The 17,680-nt window shown below is 41.1% G+C and overlaps 2 protein-coding genes and 1 long non-coding RNA gene across 3 annotated transcripts; 2 read left to right on the top strand and 1 right to left on the bottom strand.

The window, feature by feature from the left end:
* The first annotated feature begins 1,071 nt into the window (after positions 1–1,071).
* Positions 1,072–17,624, top strand: LOC6573984 (paired box pox-meso protein). Its single transcript, XM_002000007.4, has 2 exons — positions 1,072–1,877; positions 15,963–17,624. The coding sequence occupies exons 1-2, from the start codon at positions 1,868–1,870 to the stop codon at positions 16,976–16,978; spliced, it is 1,026 nt and encodes a 341-aa protein (XP_002000043.2). The 5' UTR covers positions 1,072–1,867; the 3' UTR covers positions 16,979–17,624.
* Positions 11,067–11,886, top strand: LOC122757043. Its single transcript, XR_006356939.1, has 2 exons — positions 11,067–11,180; positions 11,267–11,886. It is a non-coding gene; the product is annotated as an uncharacterized LOC122757043 (long non-coding RNA).
* On the bottom strand, positions 13,305–14,047 carry LOC6573985. Its single transcript, XM_015167215.3, has 3 exons — positions 13,782–14,047; positions 13,652–13,721; positions 13,305–13,593 (listed from the first exon to the last, which is right to left on the bottom strand). Exons 1-3 carry the CDS (start codon positions 13,881–13,883, stop codon positions 13,397–13,399), a joined length of 369 nt encoding a protein of 122 aa, XP_015022701.2. The 5' UTR covers positions 13,884–14,047; the 3' UTR covers positions 13,305–13,396.
* Positions 17,625–17,680: the final 56 nt, after the last annotated feature.

The raw sequence follows: 17,680 nt of genomic DNA, 5'->3' as shown, positions 1-17,680 counted from the left end.
TTTTCTTATAATTAAGTCTAACCATGCGAAACAGAACGCCTCGGCTATAATCGAAATGCAGCATCCCAGCATCTCAGCAGCAGCCGCGCCAGAGACAAGGTGGAGCGGGCCATGACCCCCTCCTGCTTGGGCAAATGCGAAAAGGGATATGGCCCTGCGCCGCTTTATTAGCAACAACGATCGCTCTAATGATACGATTTCGTTAATGAAGCAAAAATAGATGCACGCGATCATCAGCTAAAAGGCGATGCCGAACTAGGCGGTCTGCCTCGGCCCCGCCTCCCAGCTGCAGACAAACTGCAGGCCTCAGTATGTGTGTGATGCTAAAAAGTCATGACATCGCTCGGGCACACTGCGGAACGCTACGGATACGCTTACTTGCTTCAGATTGGCCATTCAAGCATTCAAAAATTAACTCCGCCCGGTTGCGTATGGTTAGTCAGAGTCACAAGAGCAGACTACTCGTGCGCAGCTGAGATACGCGAGTGCACAACTACAAGAGATATGCTCACAGAAATACAAACACAAACACAGGCGCACATAGATATGCATACATGTATCGCTGGTAAACTACAGAAGCGTATCGCGGGTAAATGTTAAGTTTTGTGATCAAATATGTTGATAGGTTTATATAAATTGTATCACTAACAGCACCAGATGATCTTTATATATACACGCCTTAATTATTAAGTTATATTTCATGCACATTTCATTTGATAGTTCTCTCATATGTTGGGCGCTCACTCCACTGAATGCGCTCCTGCTCGCTAACAGACATTCTTCATTTTTGTTATTTTGCCAGCGAGCTAAACACACGCACACCAACACACAGCAGCAGCGCCATTAAAACCAACAAATACAAAGCGATCGCCGCCCTCAGTGAGAGTGTGTGCGATGTGAATGCGAGTGTGAAGAGGAAACACACGAGCAAGCGCACTCACACATACAACACGTTGAGCTCGGGAGAGCAAGAGTATGATAGAAGGAGAGAGCACGAGATCTTGGTATGCTGCGTCGCTGTCGCCGTCGCCGTCGTCGTTGCTAGCTTTGGCTGCTGGTTCTTTTCGCATGTGGCTGTGGATTGATGAACGTGAGCGACCGTTAGTCGCAGCAGCCACGGGTGATGAACAACAACAAGTTGGGGAGCTGTGACTGTCTGTGCATGTGAAACGCGCGCTGCTCCCACACGGATCACGGATCACGGATTACTAGTGGAAGGAAAGAAAGAAACGGGCAATTGGATTTTAATGCGGAACTGCATGTGACAAGAATAAGTGCGATCTATGTGCTCGATGTGTGCTCCAAATCGATGCCGATCAATACAAACATGCATAATTAATTAATGGCGACGATGCTTATCATTCATATATTGCATAAAATTATAAAAGTAAATTCAATCTAAAGTGACCAGAAAAAAGTCGGGTGTGAAAAGTGTGTGATAATTATTGAACGAAAGTCAAAGATCTATTGCCAAAATGTGCTAATCAGATTTTCAGTTGTGGTTCAGCAACTCACCTGTGTGTATAGCCAGCTAGTAGGCCAGTAGCTCATCCAAAACCGACTCTAAAACGAAGCGAAGCGCCAACCCAATCGAAACCCAATCTGGCAATCCAATTGGCGTCGCGCCGGCAACAAGCGCCGATAATTTGTGCAAATTTCATGCCCTAATTGAAACTAACAATACGGCCAAGTTAACCCAAGCAGCCGGTTAACCCAAGCAGCCTACCACTCGATTATAATTAAATAAAATAAATACGTACAAGTCAAACGAGTGCACAGGGAAAGTACTCAAAGTGGATTTGGAGTCAAGTGAGATCAGCAGAGATAGCTTAAAGCAGATACAATTGTGGAGTTCTTTAATCTGGAAATGGATCCAGGTATGTTGAGGCGGAGAAGTCAAACAAATCAGTCTATAAGTAGTCAACGGTAATACAATATATACTGTGTTAATCCCTTTCATACATTTCTCTGCTAACTTGTAAGATCACCCATGGTCCATCCAGACTATATGCTCACGTACTGAAACATATCTCCGTCGGCATTTATGGCTTCAGTTCCACTGCATCTTCGTTTCTGAAGTGGGGAAATTCGTGTGCGCAAGGCGGACATGGGTAAAGTGGTTCGGCGCATGCTACATCCTGTTAACCCAGTCGCCAAGCGAGCACCTGACTCGGTGTCGCAATGTCCAATGCAAACACGGCACAGCTACCGTTGAGTGCGAGTCCAAGACACTTTTCGGTATGGTCGTATTTGCTTTTTGATTTTCGTTTCAAAGATGGGCAGCGATGCCGTCGCCACTTGCCCCTTTCCGCCTGCCGCTTGCCGCCTTCTACGCATGATCGACAGCCTCCCGGTAGCAATGTCAACTGTTTGCTTTGCCTGCACATGGGCGATGATGGGCAAGTAGAAAATGTCGCCGTTGGCCGCGGAGCCATTGCCTCTAATTTAACTAATGATCGTTGTAATGTTTGTGGTCTGTGCCACAGTGTTTGCCGTGTGGTCTTCGCTTTTGCCGTCAAGTGTCCGTGTCTCTGTTTGTCCATTTGCTTTGGCCCAAAAAACAAGAGGCACCAACAAAATAAAAACAATAAAATAAAATAAAAGGCCCGCATAACTTAGCTGGCCAAAAGCTGGCCGTGTAGAGATTTGTTTTACCTGTCCGATTTGTTGACACATCGATCCACAATTACGCTTCAGCGCAATCTTCGAAACAAATGCGATTTCAATATTTTTTGGCATGCGCTTAAGCAGGTGCATAATGTGCCCTTATTATGTAATTGTAGTATTTGTACTTTTCTCTGTATTGTGTGTGGACTTTCGATTATAGCAAATAGTCATTATATAAAGTCTTTATATAGTCGAAGGAGACGTTGCTTAAGTTATCTAGTGTTTCTGTTAAGCGAATAAATAACAGGTATAAAATCATAGCTTTGTATTTACAGAAGAAAAAAATAATAATATAATTATGATATTTATTTATTTAGTTATTTACTTATAAATTCAATTCAAAATCTATAGTTTTTCCTAAAAATATAAATAAAATTTCTCAAATGTGTTTCTGATAAAAAATTCGAAAAGAATAGTCACATAAAATTATAAAAATATGTACCCAAGTTAATACAAATAAATTTAGTAAATTTGTGTCTTTGCCATGCTTTGCTAAATGTTTGCTTATAAAATATAATATCTCTACTTAGAGGTTAAGTAAATGAAAAACTTCATCCTGAAGTACTCATATAGCTTCACATAATCTAATAAGTCCAGTGTTTGTAATACCATTTCCTACTATCACTTTCCTATTCACTGCTTATGTTAAATGTAATCAATGTAACTATTATTTAGGATTACCAAGCTGGGGATCTTCCACTTGGGTGCATTAATGACTTGGTTTCGGATGAGTTTGACATACTGTTTGTGCGCCGCATTGTTTGCTTAGAACGGCCAGACGCTGCTGCAGACAGAGCAGTGGAGCCAGCGGAGTCGTGTGTAGTTAGAGTCAGAGTCAGAGTCGAAGTCGGAGTCGGAGTCGGAGTGGCAATGGCTATGTAGATGCAGAAATGCGTGACTAACGGCTACCGGTAGCCATCTACTTCGGTAGCTAAACATAAAAGCCTGCCACAGGCTGCCAGCGGGCGCAGTGGCGAGATGCTAAAATCACAGAAATGGGCAGTAAAACAAAAGGCAAGCAAAACAACAACAACGACTATAACAACAACAACAACTGCGACGACGGCGACGAAGATGACGGCGACCAAGACGGTCACAAATGCAGGCAAACACTTGAGAGAGAAAAAAGTCGCGTCAATGTGTACACGTCTTAATGGAACTGTATATAAGCACACACACACACTTACACATACGCACACATTCATATGGGTAGAGCTGTGCGGCCAGGGCATCGTAAAAACTCCTGTTTCCCTTCGATATTCCTGATTGCGTACAAGTTTTGGTCAACGCTCCACTGACTTGATTATTTGGCGTCGGTGGCCCGCACAGGCGACTTTAATTAAATCAGCTGGCTGCTAGCTGGTGCGTGTATTTAATTATGCTGATGGCCGCCCACTTGGAGCCGCTGCCAAAGGATCTGGTGACACTTGACAAGTGCTAGTGCTAGTGCGAGTGCCAGTGCCAGTGGCATATGTCATATATGCCATATGCACAAACAATGTCCGCTTGGCTGGCGAAACTCAGCTCATTAACATAAGTTTAATGCATTTCTAATCGCTGCATCTGCCGCAAGTGGGGGGCACGTGTTGGCGCCCCTTGGGTCGTAATTAATGCGAGCTCATCAATATGATGCCTAAGCCAGATGCCAGAACTTGACTCAGACTAACCCCTTGATGGCTGCGATATTCCCAAAGGAAGCCGGCGACCTACGACCGGAACCGCAGCCTCCAGAGTTCAAAGTGCGTCGGGCCAAACAAAATTTATGCGTGTCGGCGGCGAGCTGAGGCGGAGCTGCCAGCGAACGGATTCGGTTCTAGTACATTGGCAATGATTGCTTGTTTTTGTATATTTGTCTTTGCCTTAGTTGCTCTCGCCAGGCATTTGGGCAATGCGCGCTCGCATTGTCCACATTCTTGGTACGCGTAATTGAAGTCAGCGCAGCATGTCTTGGGCGCGCCCCTTTTTACATGCGCCGGCAACGGGAATGGGTACGCTACGGCCTGCATCTCGAGGTCCGGGGCAGAGAGAATCTGAGCAGCCCGACGCTGTCATATTTTGTGCTAGTGCTCCTAGCCTGCCTAGCGGGATCTAGTGTGATGCCAGCCTGCGGTTGCGGCTGCCGTGATTTATGGAGCCATTCATTTCTGTTGACAGACAAAGTTGTTGACGCTGAAGGAATCTATTTAGTTTTATGTACTTTTGATATCCACACGCAGAGGGAGCGTCAGCAGGGGCGAGGGCCAAGCCGAGGCCAAGGGTGAGATCGCTGGGCATGTGGCGCATGTGCGCCAAGGCGGAGCCCACACAAACTAATGAGCTTAATTTATAAATTAAAGCAATGGCTTACATCGGCCGAATCTAAGATTTATATGCGCACTCAAGTCAATGTGATGCAATGATGTTTACAAGCAATTATTTATTGAAATCTTATCGGAATACTTGAAAATCGTTGATATTGTTAAGAGATGAGCGTAAATAAAATAAGAAATAAATATATAATTAATTATATACATTTATTATATACTATAATACGGTATAGGAGCAATTTAATTAGATTTTAGAACTATATATGGTATTAATATATACATAAATCTTAGCTTCAAGACAACACAGCTAATTCTTAATTTTGAATACTCATATTAACATATGTTAATTAGCATAGTTTTAATATTGCAGAAAATCACTAAGACTGATGTCTAATTAGCTAACATTCTCAGATTTAGCTTCTTTATTTACAAACATTTTAGCATTTCTAAAAATAAAACATAAATAACAAAGAAATAATCAAATACTTTCTTATGATATAACTTAACTCGTTGCAAATAGAATATTGACAAATGGCCGTACACGATACAAGATGATTACGAATAATATACTAATATGAATAAATATAAATGGAAATAATAAAATTTTAGCTTATTTATATATAAACTTCTGTATATTTCCCATACATAAAGGCGAAATTAAATTATTATATTATATTAAATTACAGCATCAATTTATTTCTCAAATAAAATCAGACTTCGTCAGAGAGAAGAAATCAGAAATGATCTTGAATTAGCAGAGTCTCCTATACTCTCAATGCCACTATTTAGAATTAAAGTTCATTTAATCAGTTCATTTGAAGCCAACTTAAAATTCATGAGGCGCCTCGCAAACAATCTGAAATGAAAGATCGAGGCATGTTGAGTAAACAGATAATGACAATTCCGCACTCTTTCAGCTTGATAAGGCTTGGAATTGAACTCTTACTGATTAAATGGGAATAACATTGCGACAGTTCAAAGGGACATCCAGACGGACAGTCAGACGTTTCCTTCTTCTACTGGGCTAGCCCATGAGCGCTTGAATAAATTCACTGATAAATAAACGCGATTGTGCGGCAAATTGTGAAACGCTCCGAATGCAAAGTTGTCGACAAGCTCTTCTATGGGCACTTAGTATATATATTGGCATGAAATCATGTTAAACGTGAATTTTAATCGTCACCACCAACAAGTTGAGAAAAGAATTATTTTTAAAGCAAGCCCAATAAGTTTGGGGTAGGTAGTATCCGCTAGGTAGCATCCGCTGACACTGCGTATACGCAATGTTCGGATGAAAATGAAAATGAAATAAAACCGCCGAGCCTCAACAGAATTCAACTGAGTTGTTAAATTAATTTTTTCTGCATTGCAAATGCAAATCATTTCTTTTACTTTTAAAATGAAAATATAATTAATTTGCACAGATGCTCAGCTATTAGATACCCTTTACCAGCGAAGTGTATATATGTACATATGATATCATTTGTTTTTATTTTTAATAACCAGCTTTTCACACTTTGCAGCTTTGGAGAGTCTCTAAAACGTTTAACAACATGTTAATAGCTCTAAATGTGCCGTAATAGTGGTATTCTTTAGCGATAAATGAAACAATAATATATTTGTTAATTTTCTTGGTTGTTGAATTTGAAAAGATTTTTAAATATTTAATTTAATTATATTTTTTATTAATTCTGTTTAGATTATTAAGTGTTATACAAGCTTATTAAATTATATTTAATATTAGATTATATGTTTTTAATTTCATATAAATTTTATGATGATTTTATATTGTAGTTAAAAAGAATTGAATAGTATTAAATATTATAATAGAGTATTATATATACAAAAATTATATGTTATGCAAAATAACATATTAACAGTTACATAAAGAGGATGTAATATAGATTTTACTATGATTGATTACAGTATTATGCTCTCACGAAACTTAAGGAAAGTACAGGGTATTTTCTTGCACAAGTCAACCCCTTGGCTTGTGGCGGCGGCAGCGCTCTGTCAATCAAATGGCTTGGTAGACCCGGGCAGTGGCCAAAGGCAGCGGGCACCACTTGCCAAGAGCAAAAGATTTATTGCCACAGCAGCATATTGCAGCTTGCAGCTCTGCAGATTGCAATTTGCTGTTGAGGAAAAAAAAAAAAAAGAAATCACGAAAAGTGAAAAAGGAAATTTAATTTGCCATGCTCTCTTGGCTGCGCCGCAGTTGTTGTCCCTAAGGATAGACTGTGAATACCTAAAACAAATCATGTCCTCGATTCGCGAAATAAAAAACAACATCTTTGAATATAATAAAATAAAACGTTGCCATTTCATGGCAAATTTATTTGCCATTGCCGTGGGCGTCGACTCAAATGGCGAGTCGAATTCGCCGCCATTTTGTTCCATATCGAATATTAGATATGAAATGCTTTAAGCATTTGATTTTCATTGAGAGTTTGTCCCATTTTGCGGAAATTATTCAGAGTTTCTCTACAATTTGATAAAATTACAATGGGAATGGACGCTGAATGCTTCGCTAGAAGTGGAAACGTGTTGATTGACTCGAATTCGAAATGATATTTAATTAAAATTATTGCAATTTCTATTAATGTCATTATTTGGGGTCGCTGAATTGCGAATCGTTGATTAAATGTTTATTGCCCATGGCATAATCCCAGGCCATAAATAATACAATGTATTTCAGCAGATATAGACATCGAAATATTTATTTCTAAAAGTGAATATAAAAATGTACAAAAATCGCTTATCAGCTGGCCGAATTGCCAGTTGTCTGTTGAATTTGTTAATTTCAATTATGCATGAAATTAGTTTATTGCCTTTTGACATTTCAAATCTGTCAGCAAATAATTTCTAATGAATATAAGTAAGGATTGCTGGCATCGAACGCGAACTGACTGCCCAATACTCTTTCAAGGAGCATCAAAATTTATTTTTGTGGGAAAATTCTACTAATGGGGACGTGGAGAGGTCCTAATCGGGGCTTACTTATCTCTTTTGAATAGATTTTATATTCAAATCAAGTCCCTATAATTCACAATGACAAGAGGATAATTTTTTTACGATTTATAGAGAAATTCAAATTATAGAGAATTATCGAGAACAAATTTTTATCAAGAGGATAGAATATTTGTCGATTTATCGTGATTTTTGATTTAGTATTTAGTATTATATTCATTTATTTTATAATTTTCTTTTTCTTAAAGAACAAAACGTTTATCTTTCCTTAATTTTCTACATTGAGTTAGCTCTGCCGTTTAATATATAACAAATATAGCATATAGCATATATAATTTTAAAATATTACCACATAGAGCATAAGGTGGAGTATATTATGTTTATGCTTAGCCTGCAACGAAAATATCCACAGCTAATATACTTACTTCTCTTCTTGAACGAGTATCAATACAGACACAACAACAACATTATTATGCCTTAAACTATAAAAAATAATCGCAAAAGACAGAGATTTCAATTCATTGCCTAGACCAATAAAGGAGTAGCGTATACTGAACCATACATACGTAGAAACGTTTCTTATCAGTTGATTCAAGTAGGAAATAAATATAAATACAAATGTCTATACACTCTCTCTCTCTCTCTCTCTGTGTGTCTCCCTATTCCTCTCTATCTCAAGCAGTTCTTTTAATCTGAGCATTGATATGATTGCCACTTAACTGATTAACAATTTTATTTATTTATAAATGTATACACGCTTGTATATACACATATATCACTATTCATATACTTATGTTATTTTTTGTAGCATTTTGTAAAAAAAAAGAACCAACAACCAATATATTATTTTTAATTAGTTATAGTTAGTTAAAGTTTGTTAATTGCTCCTGTAATTGGATTTGCATGCTTCAGTGAGTTTTTGGTGAACCTTTCGCGTTTTCATACACAAATATTATGTGTATTCAAGTGCGGCATGCCTTTTGCTAAATTTAATTGTCGCAGGAAGGTCTGAGCGGTTTTTTGTCAAAGCAAAAGTTGTTTTTCTCTGCCTCTCATCTCTTTTTGTTTCACACAAAATTCCAGGAATTAGAAAGCGCAGATAAAGTCGCAGTGCAGCATCTCTGCTGCTGCGGCTACTCCATTTGCTGGAGCATTTTGTAATTTGTTTATCGGCCGTCTCGAGTGCTGAATGCAGAACAGTGCCTGCCATTGTATTCGGCAATTTCCCAGAATTTATGAATTATAATTTCGCTTTATAGACAATTTTAATTGAGCTTTTTATGGCCTGCGTCGGGGCGGCAGCGTCTTCCTCAAGGGATGCCCGTCTAACTGGACAGCGTATAGGATTCCAATGCAAACAGAGCCATTTGTAAGCCATTTGTACCCGCTAACGATAGCGACTTCCGCTGAGGCCGCCGCAGCACCCGCACCAGGACTCTGATGACAGCCCGCATCGATTCATAAGACCAAAATCCATCGGCAAATATTGGCAGGGCAGGGCATGTTAGGAGCAGGGGCAGGGGTAGGGGTAGACCGGGTAGGGCATGACTGGCCCTGACGAAAACAAAAAAAATGAGTTTATGATTTTTTAAGCTGTTTGCCAGAGCTCTTCACATTTCGTAGGTGTTTGCTTTTCATTAACAGAAGCGACAGAAGCGCAGCTACTACCGATCGCAGTCGATCTCTCGCCGGCTTGTTTGCCTTGATTAGCTGAGTGACTGAGTGGAATTGGCAGGATGCGGATACTCATTAGAGACAAAGTAGCTCTATCTTACGAATTTATTCTTTATAGACATCAGAGCAAACATGGACCAGAGCGTGCACTGAAGTAGCCCAAGCCCAGTTTTGTCAGTGATTTTTTTGTTTTTCCGTTTTTTATGCGTAACTTAAAATTAAATAAACAATAATACATGCATAGGTATAGAGTATGTCTACGTGAAAAGTGGGCTCTCTACATTCGAAGGTTTCCAAAAGCAAACAAACACGCAAAATAAACCCAACGGCAACGGCAACGGGCAAACACTTCAGCTGCACCTGAGCTGGGAGCTGGCTGCCCCGCTCATCGTTCATGCATCGGCCTCTGATCGTAACCGACGCGACTCTCTCGAATTTGAATCCTCAACGGCGGTGGCATGTTTGCACCTTTAATAAGACCAGCCGACCAAGCCAACCAGACAACAGCAACAAGAGCAACAACAATGCAATGCCGACGGCGGGTCATTGTGGCACGATCGGAAGGGTCACTGCAGGCGGCGCGACAGTAGCTCCGAGTTAAATCTCTGTAGACTCTCAGCTAAGTAGTGTTTGCTTTCCGCACGCCCATTGCAATAGAATCTTTAAATACATATGTATTTACTTTGTTTCCATATATTGTTTTTGTGGGGTCCCTGATGCTGAAACTTGTTTTTTTAACAAGATCATATCATATTTAACAGCTGAATGCTAACTTTTATTGGACAAACTCTATGATACGTTTGTAGATGCATGACAATAATTTATCAAAATTTGCGTTTGGGACAAATTTGTGTTTGGCACGTCGCGAATAATCTTTGCATATAAAGTTCTTGACTCATCTCGAGCCCCGATCGAAGGCGAATTATGGGGAATTGAATTGTAGCGCTAATAGCAAAAATACGTGACTAATTTGACTGCAGGCTCCGGCTCCGGCTTCATCTCTGGCTCAGACTCTGAGTCGGCCGGATGTTAATGCCCATTGGCCATAAATCACAAAAGCCGCACATTAGCTTTCCATTGTGGGCTAAAGATCATCAAGCGGGAATGATAAGCCCATATGGAACTGCTGCAGTTGCAACTTTATCTCCAGCTCAAGTTCAATGTGTTTGAGTCCGGCAATTTTTCGGGCTAGTTAGCTTGGAGCCCTGTCTTATCGAGGCATATTCATAACTCAATATAATAATTAACTAGGCGCACGCACTTCACATTCGAATGCACTATGGGAAAAAAGTACGATATTTTGGCATTAATACAATTTTTTTGTTGTCTCAAACCGCTAAAGAAATATTTTTTTCCAATTCTAAATTCATTAGATAGAATCAAAATATTTTTGTTAAATTTTTGGGGACTACCCCTATTATTTGATAATTTTACAAAGTCAGATGATTCAGCGCTGCATTGCAATGTGAAAAAGCGCGCCAAATAGATCGCAACTTTTTAGCTGTATAAAATTTATTTGTTAATCGCATAAATTAAAACTTAATATGCAAAAAGTTAATAAAGGTATATATAATAAGTGTCCGTAGTGATTTTGTATACTTCTGTGTTTTTGTGTAACTGTGCAATGTGTTGTTCATGTGTATTTTTAGCTTAATCCTAACAAATATGTTTGTGTTCTGTGGAGTATAACTTTAACAGTCCTCGCTAGGCCTCGGCAGTTTTAGCTGAGGGTAATTAACTAAACCATATACTATAAGGACCCATTAATAACTTTTGCCCGTTTTTGCCCCTTTTCCCGAAAATTGACATGTTGTAGTTGCGCTTGAGTTTAGACGTTCAGTGCTGCTGGAAATTTGGAGATGCAACAACCGCCAAAACGACGTTGTAATATCTTTTATTGCCAAATCTTTTAACAACAATGTGAACGAAGATCTTAAAAAAATTATCCAAAAAGAAGTCGAGGAATTTATTCACTATATAAAAAAATGTTTGTTGAAATGCAATAGAATGTTAGATCGATTTAAAGTTAAACATTCTACTTGGCTTGATGGCAATGTTGTAATTGCGTTTGGTGAGCACGAGACGTCTCCAAATAAAGCTGGACGTAAATATTTAAATTATGAAAATGCAGGATGTCGTTTAAAAAGAAAGTTATCATCAGAGCTTGCGTCAAAGGAAAATTACGAAACTCCACTCTTAATGAAGCCAGAAATAAAATATACAAGAATGACAGAAGATCTCATGCAAGAAAATGCAGCAGATTGAATAACATAACTGATGTTTTCAACAGAGCATTAGACTCGTCGGATCCTCTATTATCAAGCCTCTGCCTAAATGAACGCCAAAAATTAAATAAAAAAAGGAATATTCCGAATGAAGTCGTTGCACTATTTGAATCTCCCGATCATATTTTGAAAAATCATGAAGGTGATTCAAGTGACGAATGGACAGAAGACGAGGATATTGCATTTGATATTAAATTAGAAGAAGAATGTGACTAATTTTAGTTCAACAATATGAAAATATGAAAAGAACTGTCAAATTCATACTAACGGCAAAAAAATATCAAGGAAAAAAATTATAGGGGTCAAATCAGGGTCAAATTGAAAAAACCAAAAAAATCCGAAATTAAATTAAAGCCTGACGAGCATCCACAAAAAATTTCATATCTCTAGCTCATTATTTGGAATTAATGCCAAAAAAATGGGATTTTTTCCCATAGTGGAATGGTCAACTCTGGCGCCCATTAATCTTTAATAATTGCCGAAAATTGATGTCATGCGTATTTGAAAAGCCATTCAAATGACGCAGTAAACATTGATCTGAAACAACAGCAACAAAAAAATGGGGGGGAAATGAATGCGAGGAGGCGCACCATTCATCGGGGCAGACTAAGACTGAAAATATTTGTGGAGACAAATTTATGAACGTTTAGCACAAAAGTCAAGCACTCGAAGATAATGTTGTTGAGTAGAGCAACAAATTGCAGCTATCAATGCGGATGCCACAAATGCCGGAGCAGTCGAAGTCGCAGAGGCAGGCGCACAGATACCCCGCCGGATAGCAGGCAGACGAAGTAGAAAATAAAAAACAACAACTGCTACGGCAAAGGGAACATTTGTCGAATGTGTATGATCTTTGGCGTTACTCCTGTGTGGCTCTGTGCCTGTGCTACGTGGGCCCCCTTTGTAACTCAATTCGAAAATAATTAACGATCGCAAGATTACAAATGTCAAACATAATGTCAAGTTGGGCTGCCGGCGTCTCACATTGGCTGTCACTGGGAAAATGCCAGGCGAAATGTTCAAAGGCGACAAACAGCACAGGAAAACCACCGAGCCTCAAGCTGAATGGACCGACCGACCAGCCACACCACAGTGAGTGTCTCTGCTCGCACCACCAGCCACCAGCCACCAGCCAGACGAACCAGACGGCAATGCGTGTGGGTCTGCGTTGAGCGCCAGCCGATTTGTTGTGACTTATGTCAAAACAATTGTGTGGATCTTGATCTGGCGGCTGTTGCATGCCGAGTGGCTGCTTCTGGCTGAGATTTGGCTGGGATTAGCAACACAACACTTGGCTCAACTCTTGTTTCATAATACACATACATATGCATATGTACATGTACATATATTAAATGCCAAATTTACACTGCAAATAGCTGCAATTCATCAAAGACTAAACGAGTCCAAGAAATGTCGGACATATTCTATTCGTATAACCAAATCCCTTTAAGCAAATTGAAACTTAAATTAATTAAACTGCCTGAGCGACGTTAGTTAACGAGCACCGGGGGCAGGCGGAGCGACAGCAGTTGTAGCAGCAGGAGGAACCACCGCAGCTGGTGTAGTTGCGGCAGGATTCGCCGTTGGGGCAGCAGTTGGAGCACTCGGAGTAGGTGCAACTGTTGCTGGCGGACTGGTAGCACTCATGTTGTTCGCCTGGCCCACAATAACCGTGCAGTTGCGACAAATTACTAGAAAAGTAAATCGGATTAATAGGTGAACTTAAAGGGAGAGTCGCTCGCTTCATACAATACTCTTCCGACTCGTCGCTGTCGTAGTCCACGAATAGACTCGATATCCAATCATAGACATCGTTCTTCTGCAAAGATATATATGTGAGTGAGTCATGAGTCATGAATCGTGGGGAGTTTATATTTACCGTTCTAGCTGCGCGCTCCTCCGCAGGATTTGCCCCCGTTGCCTGGGAGTGCAGCACGAGGCACAAATAGAGCAGAATAATCAGTTTAGTTCTAACTAGCATCTTGACTCTGACTGGCAGACGAACTGTGGGATCTATCGGTTTTTATAGAGCGCGGCTAGTTTATTGTTTCTCAAATGCGTCTGTTAAAAACTTATGCAAAGCAAATAGTTATTGCCTTTATGATGCTGGGTTTTCGCACTAGTCCCAGCGGATGATCTATGCATAGCTCTATATCTGTAGACGCGGCACTGCTCTCAATGAAACTCGACTTTGTAGGTGGATTATTATTTATGCAGCTGCACGTTTCGCGTGGCCCATTTGTCTGGCGAATGGCCCCAAACGGGGCAAAGCGCAAAACGAAAATCGAAAAGAAAAAAGCAAAATGTGATCGAAGTGCAATTGACAAGTGCGCAAATGCATTTAGCCATAAAGTACATGAAATTCGATGCAGTCTGCTGATGCCGCCTGCTGCAGTTCAGTGGGGGCAACAAGTGTCTGAGGGGTTTCCAATTTGGACTGTAATCCGATCCGAGTAGCCGCAACAGTCCCAACACAGTATTTTAATTATGGCAATGGCCAGCGCCTCGTTAAGCTACTGGCCACAATTTTCAGTTATGAATGAAAAAACAATTGAGGTCGATACACTTGTTTTCTGTTCCACAGACGAGTAAGCCCCCGCCCCCGCCCCCTCAGCCACTTTCTCCTCAAACTCTGCTTTTCCTCGCTCAATTCTTCAATTTTCAGGCCTTTGTTCGATTCTTCCATCCACAGCTCGCAGCTCGCAACTTGCAACTTGCAACTTGCAACTTGTGGCGCGTGTAACTCGGCAGCCCTATTGTGATTTTTATGGCGCTCTTTGAGGCACTTTGCTGGCTCTGTACGTGTTCTTAGTTAAACTTGCCTCGTCTTGCATAGTCTTCTTCTTCTTCTTCTTCTTATTGTTGCTGTTGTTGTTGTGTAACTTGAAGCTAATTACATGATTCTAAATTAGACGACGGCATAAGGCGCAGATGTGCAAACTTTTACAAGTGACTGTAATGAATTGGCAGCGGGGTCGGAGTAACTGCGAGAGCAGGTGATACGACCAATTGGCTAAAATTATTTTTCCATAATTATCGGCCATTATTATGAATTGTAATTGTATTCTAGTGCATATGATACTTTGCCTTCTGGTTTGCCACAAAAATTCATTTAAAATTTATAGAAATTAAAAAAAAAAAAAAAAAAAAAAAAAAATGTAATTAAATCTAGCCATATTTCTTTGAGGTATAGAGAATGAAGATAGTTTTCCTTCTGAGATTTGAAAATACGGAAGGATTTTATGCCGATTAGATGTCAAGGGTTAGATTAAATGTCTGCAATATACATATGCATATATTTCAGCAAGATTGGAAGTGGAAGTGGAACTCGTTGAGCGAATAAGATTTTTCCCTAGTATATGGTGTCTTCTGGTTATTACAGTAAATTGGGAAAATAAAAAAATCATTAGCTAAAGTCATTAACTAAAATAAAAATCTTGATTTTTAGCTAGCTAACTGACGTAGTCCCATTGCTTCTAATAAATAATTTTATACTTTGGCTAAGATTATGTACAGCATAATAAAATATTTATGAGGTGCAATATCTAAGAGCTCCCATTTATATAATCTCTGATAAGCCTATTACTACTATATATACTATACTAGTACTACTAAATATTACCTAATACTTATTTCAAGTTATACCATTGCTCAGATAGGTAAACCCCAATGCCGTTGGGACAGCTACAATCTAATCATTGCGCCCATATACAAAATGCATTTCCGCACGTTCGGCGCATTTCTGTGTGTGTGTGTTTTTTTTTTTGTTCGCTATCCCACAAGATTCAAACACACATACACACAGACACAAATGCGTCTACACCCACATCCGCAGTTCTGGGAAGCAAAGTGTTGCGATTTTCAGGCGAACTAGAGTTCCATTGACTTGGACCCGCTCCCGGCCGCCCAGCCGAAGCTAATTAGACGCAAATGTGCTTTTGTTCGCCCTCTCATTAGCTCTGCTTGTAGTTGTTGTTGTTCTTCTTCTTCCTCTTCTTTCTATGCTAACACTCACACACACACATACTGATTCAGTGCCCTGTGCTTCATCTCCTTTCAGAGTCGCAGTGCCCGCAGTACGGCGAAGTGAATCAGCTGGGCGGCGTCTTTGTGAACGGCCGGCCGCTGCCAAATGCGACGCGAATGCGCATCGTGGAGCTGGCCCGGCTGGGCATCCGACCCTGCGACATCTCGCGCCAGCTGCGCGTGAGTCACGGCTGCGTTTCGAAGATACTGGCGCGCTACCACGAGACCGGCTCCATACTGCCGGGTGCCATTGGCGGCTCCAAGCCGCGCGTCACCACGCCCAAGGTGGTCAACTACATACGCGAGCTGAAGCAGCGGGATCCGGGCATCTTTGCCTGGGAGATTCGCGATCGCCTGCTCAGCGAGGGCATCTGCGACAAGACGAACGTGCCCAGCGTCAGCTCCATCTCGCGCATATTGCGCAACAAGCTGGGCAGCATAGGCCATCACCACGGAGCTGGCAGTGCTGGCGCCGGCAGCGCAGCCATCGGCATGGGCAGCAACGGCGGCAGCGGAGGCAGCGCAAGCAGCGCTAATGTGGCCAACGTCAATGCCGTGCAGCACACACACTCCGCGCACCAGCATCACTATCATCACCAGCATACGGCAGCCGCGGTGGCGGCCAGCGCTCATCATGCGCACGCCCACGCCCATCTCTACAATTCCATCTACCAGCCGTATAGTGCGGCAGCGGCGTACAGCATGAAGGCCGTCTCCTGCGGCAGCCCCTCGCCGCCGCAGGCGGGGCAGACGCATCAGCTGCGCAGCGTGGCCGCCGCCCACTGGCCCTCGTCGCACTCGGTGACCGACATTCTGGCGCACCACCAGGCCGTTGCCCTGCGCGCCAGCTGCCAGGGCAACACGGTGTCCCCGTTGCCCATGACGCCGTCGCCGGTGGGCGCCGCCAACGGGGGACAGCCGCTGCTGGACTGCGAGGGCGGAGCGGCACAGCAGCCGCCCTACAACTACTACATGTACTTTCAAAATGGCGGCATGCACCACCACCACCACCACGGCGGTATGATGACGGCCGGGGCAACTGGCTTATGAGGCAACGGCCCATCCTAGTTCCTCCTGGTTCGGTTATTGTCAGTTGGACTGGTTTCGAATCGCGTCCAGCTGTGAGTGAGTGCAGCTCGAATTGTTAGTCAGGCATGAGTGAAGGGTTTAACTACGGTATACATATACATATATATACTTATATATATATATATAGGATATATACCTACATACAGAACATACATATATGATTAATATACGCGATTAGCTTAAGGCTCTAGACTAGGGATCGCACTTGAATATCAAACTAACACTTAAGCCGAAATCACATATTGCTCCAGTACTTATGGGATGAATATATTTTGGCCAAGGGATCTAGATACTAGGTAAGCGTACTACTGTTAGGTCTGTTAGGTCTGCCAGGTGGGACCTGCGGCTCCGGGGAGCTCTCTGTTTCAACGAATTTGATGTATGTAATTCTGGAGATTTTCATTTGTTTTTCACATTTATAGCAACTTTTCGATTGTTCGAAGAAAGTAATAAAGTATTGAGTTGTGTTATAATATGTAAAAACTTTATTATTACATAGGTTCTTGTTCTCATAATTATTTGTACAATATGCTCTTTAAGTAAATTCTAGTTGACTATTTATGCCATAAATCTTAAAGAAAAATTTTAAAATAAATTTGTTTTTTTTAGCAAAAAAAAAAACAAAAAAAAGTGTCGATTTTTATAATAACTATGCGGTAAAAA

The sequence above is a fragment of the Drosophila mojavensis genome, unplaced genomic scaffold, assembly GCF_018153725.1.
Source record: "Drosophila mojavensis isolate 15081-1352.22 unplaced genomic scaffold, ASM1815372v1 contig_277, whole genome shotgun sequence".
Classification (NCBI taxonomy): Eukaryota; Metazoa; Arthropoda; class Insecta; order Diptera; family Drosophilidae; genus Drosophila; species Drosophila mojavensis.
This window is presented reverse-complemented; position numbering and strand designations above follow the sequence as displayed.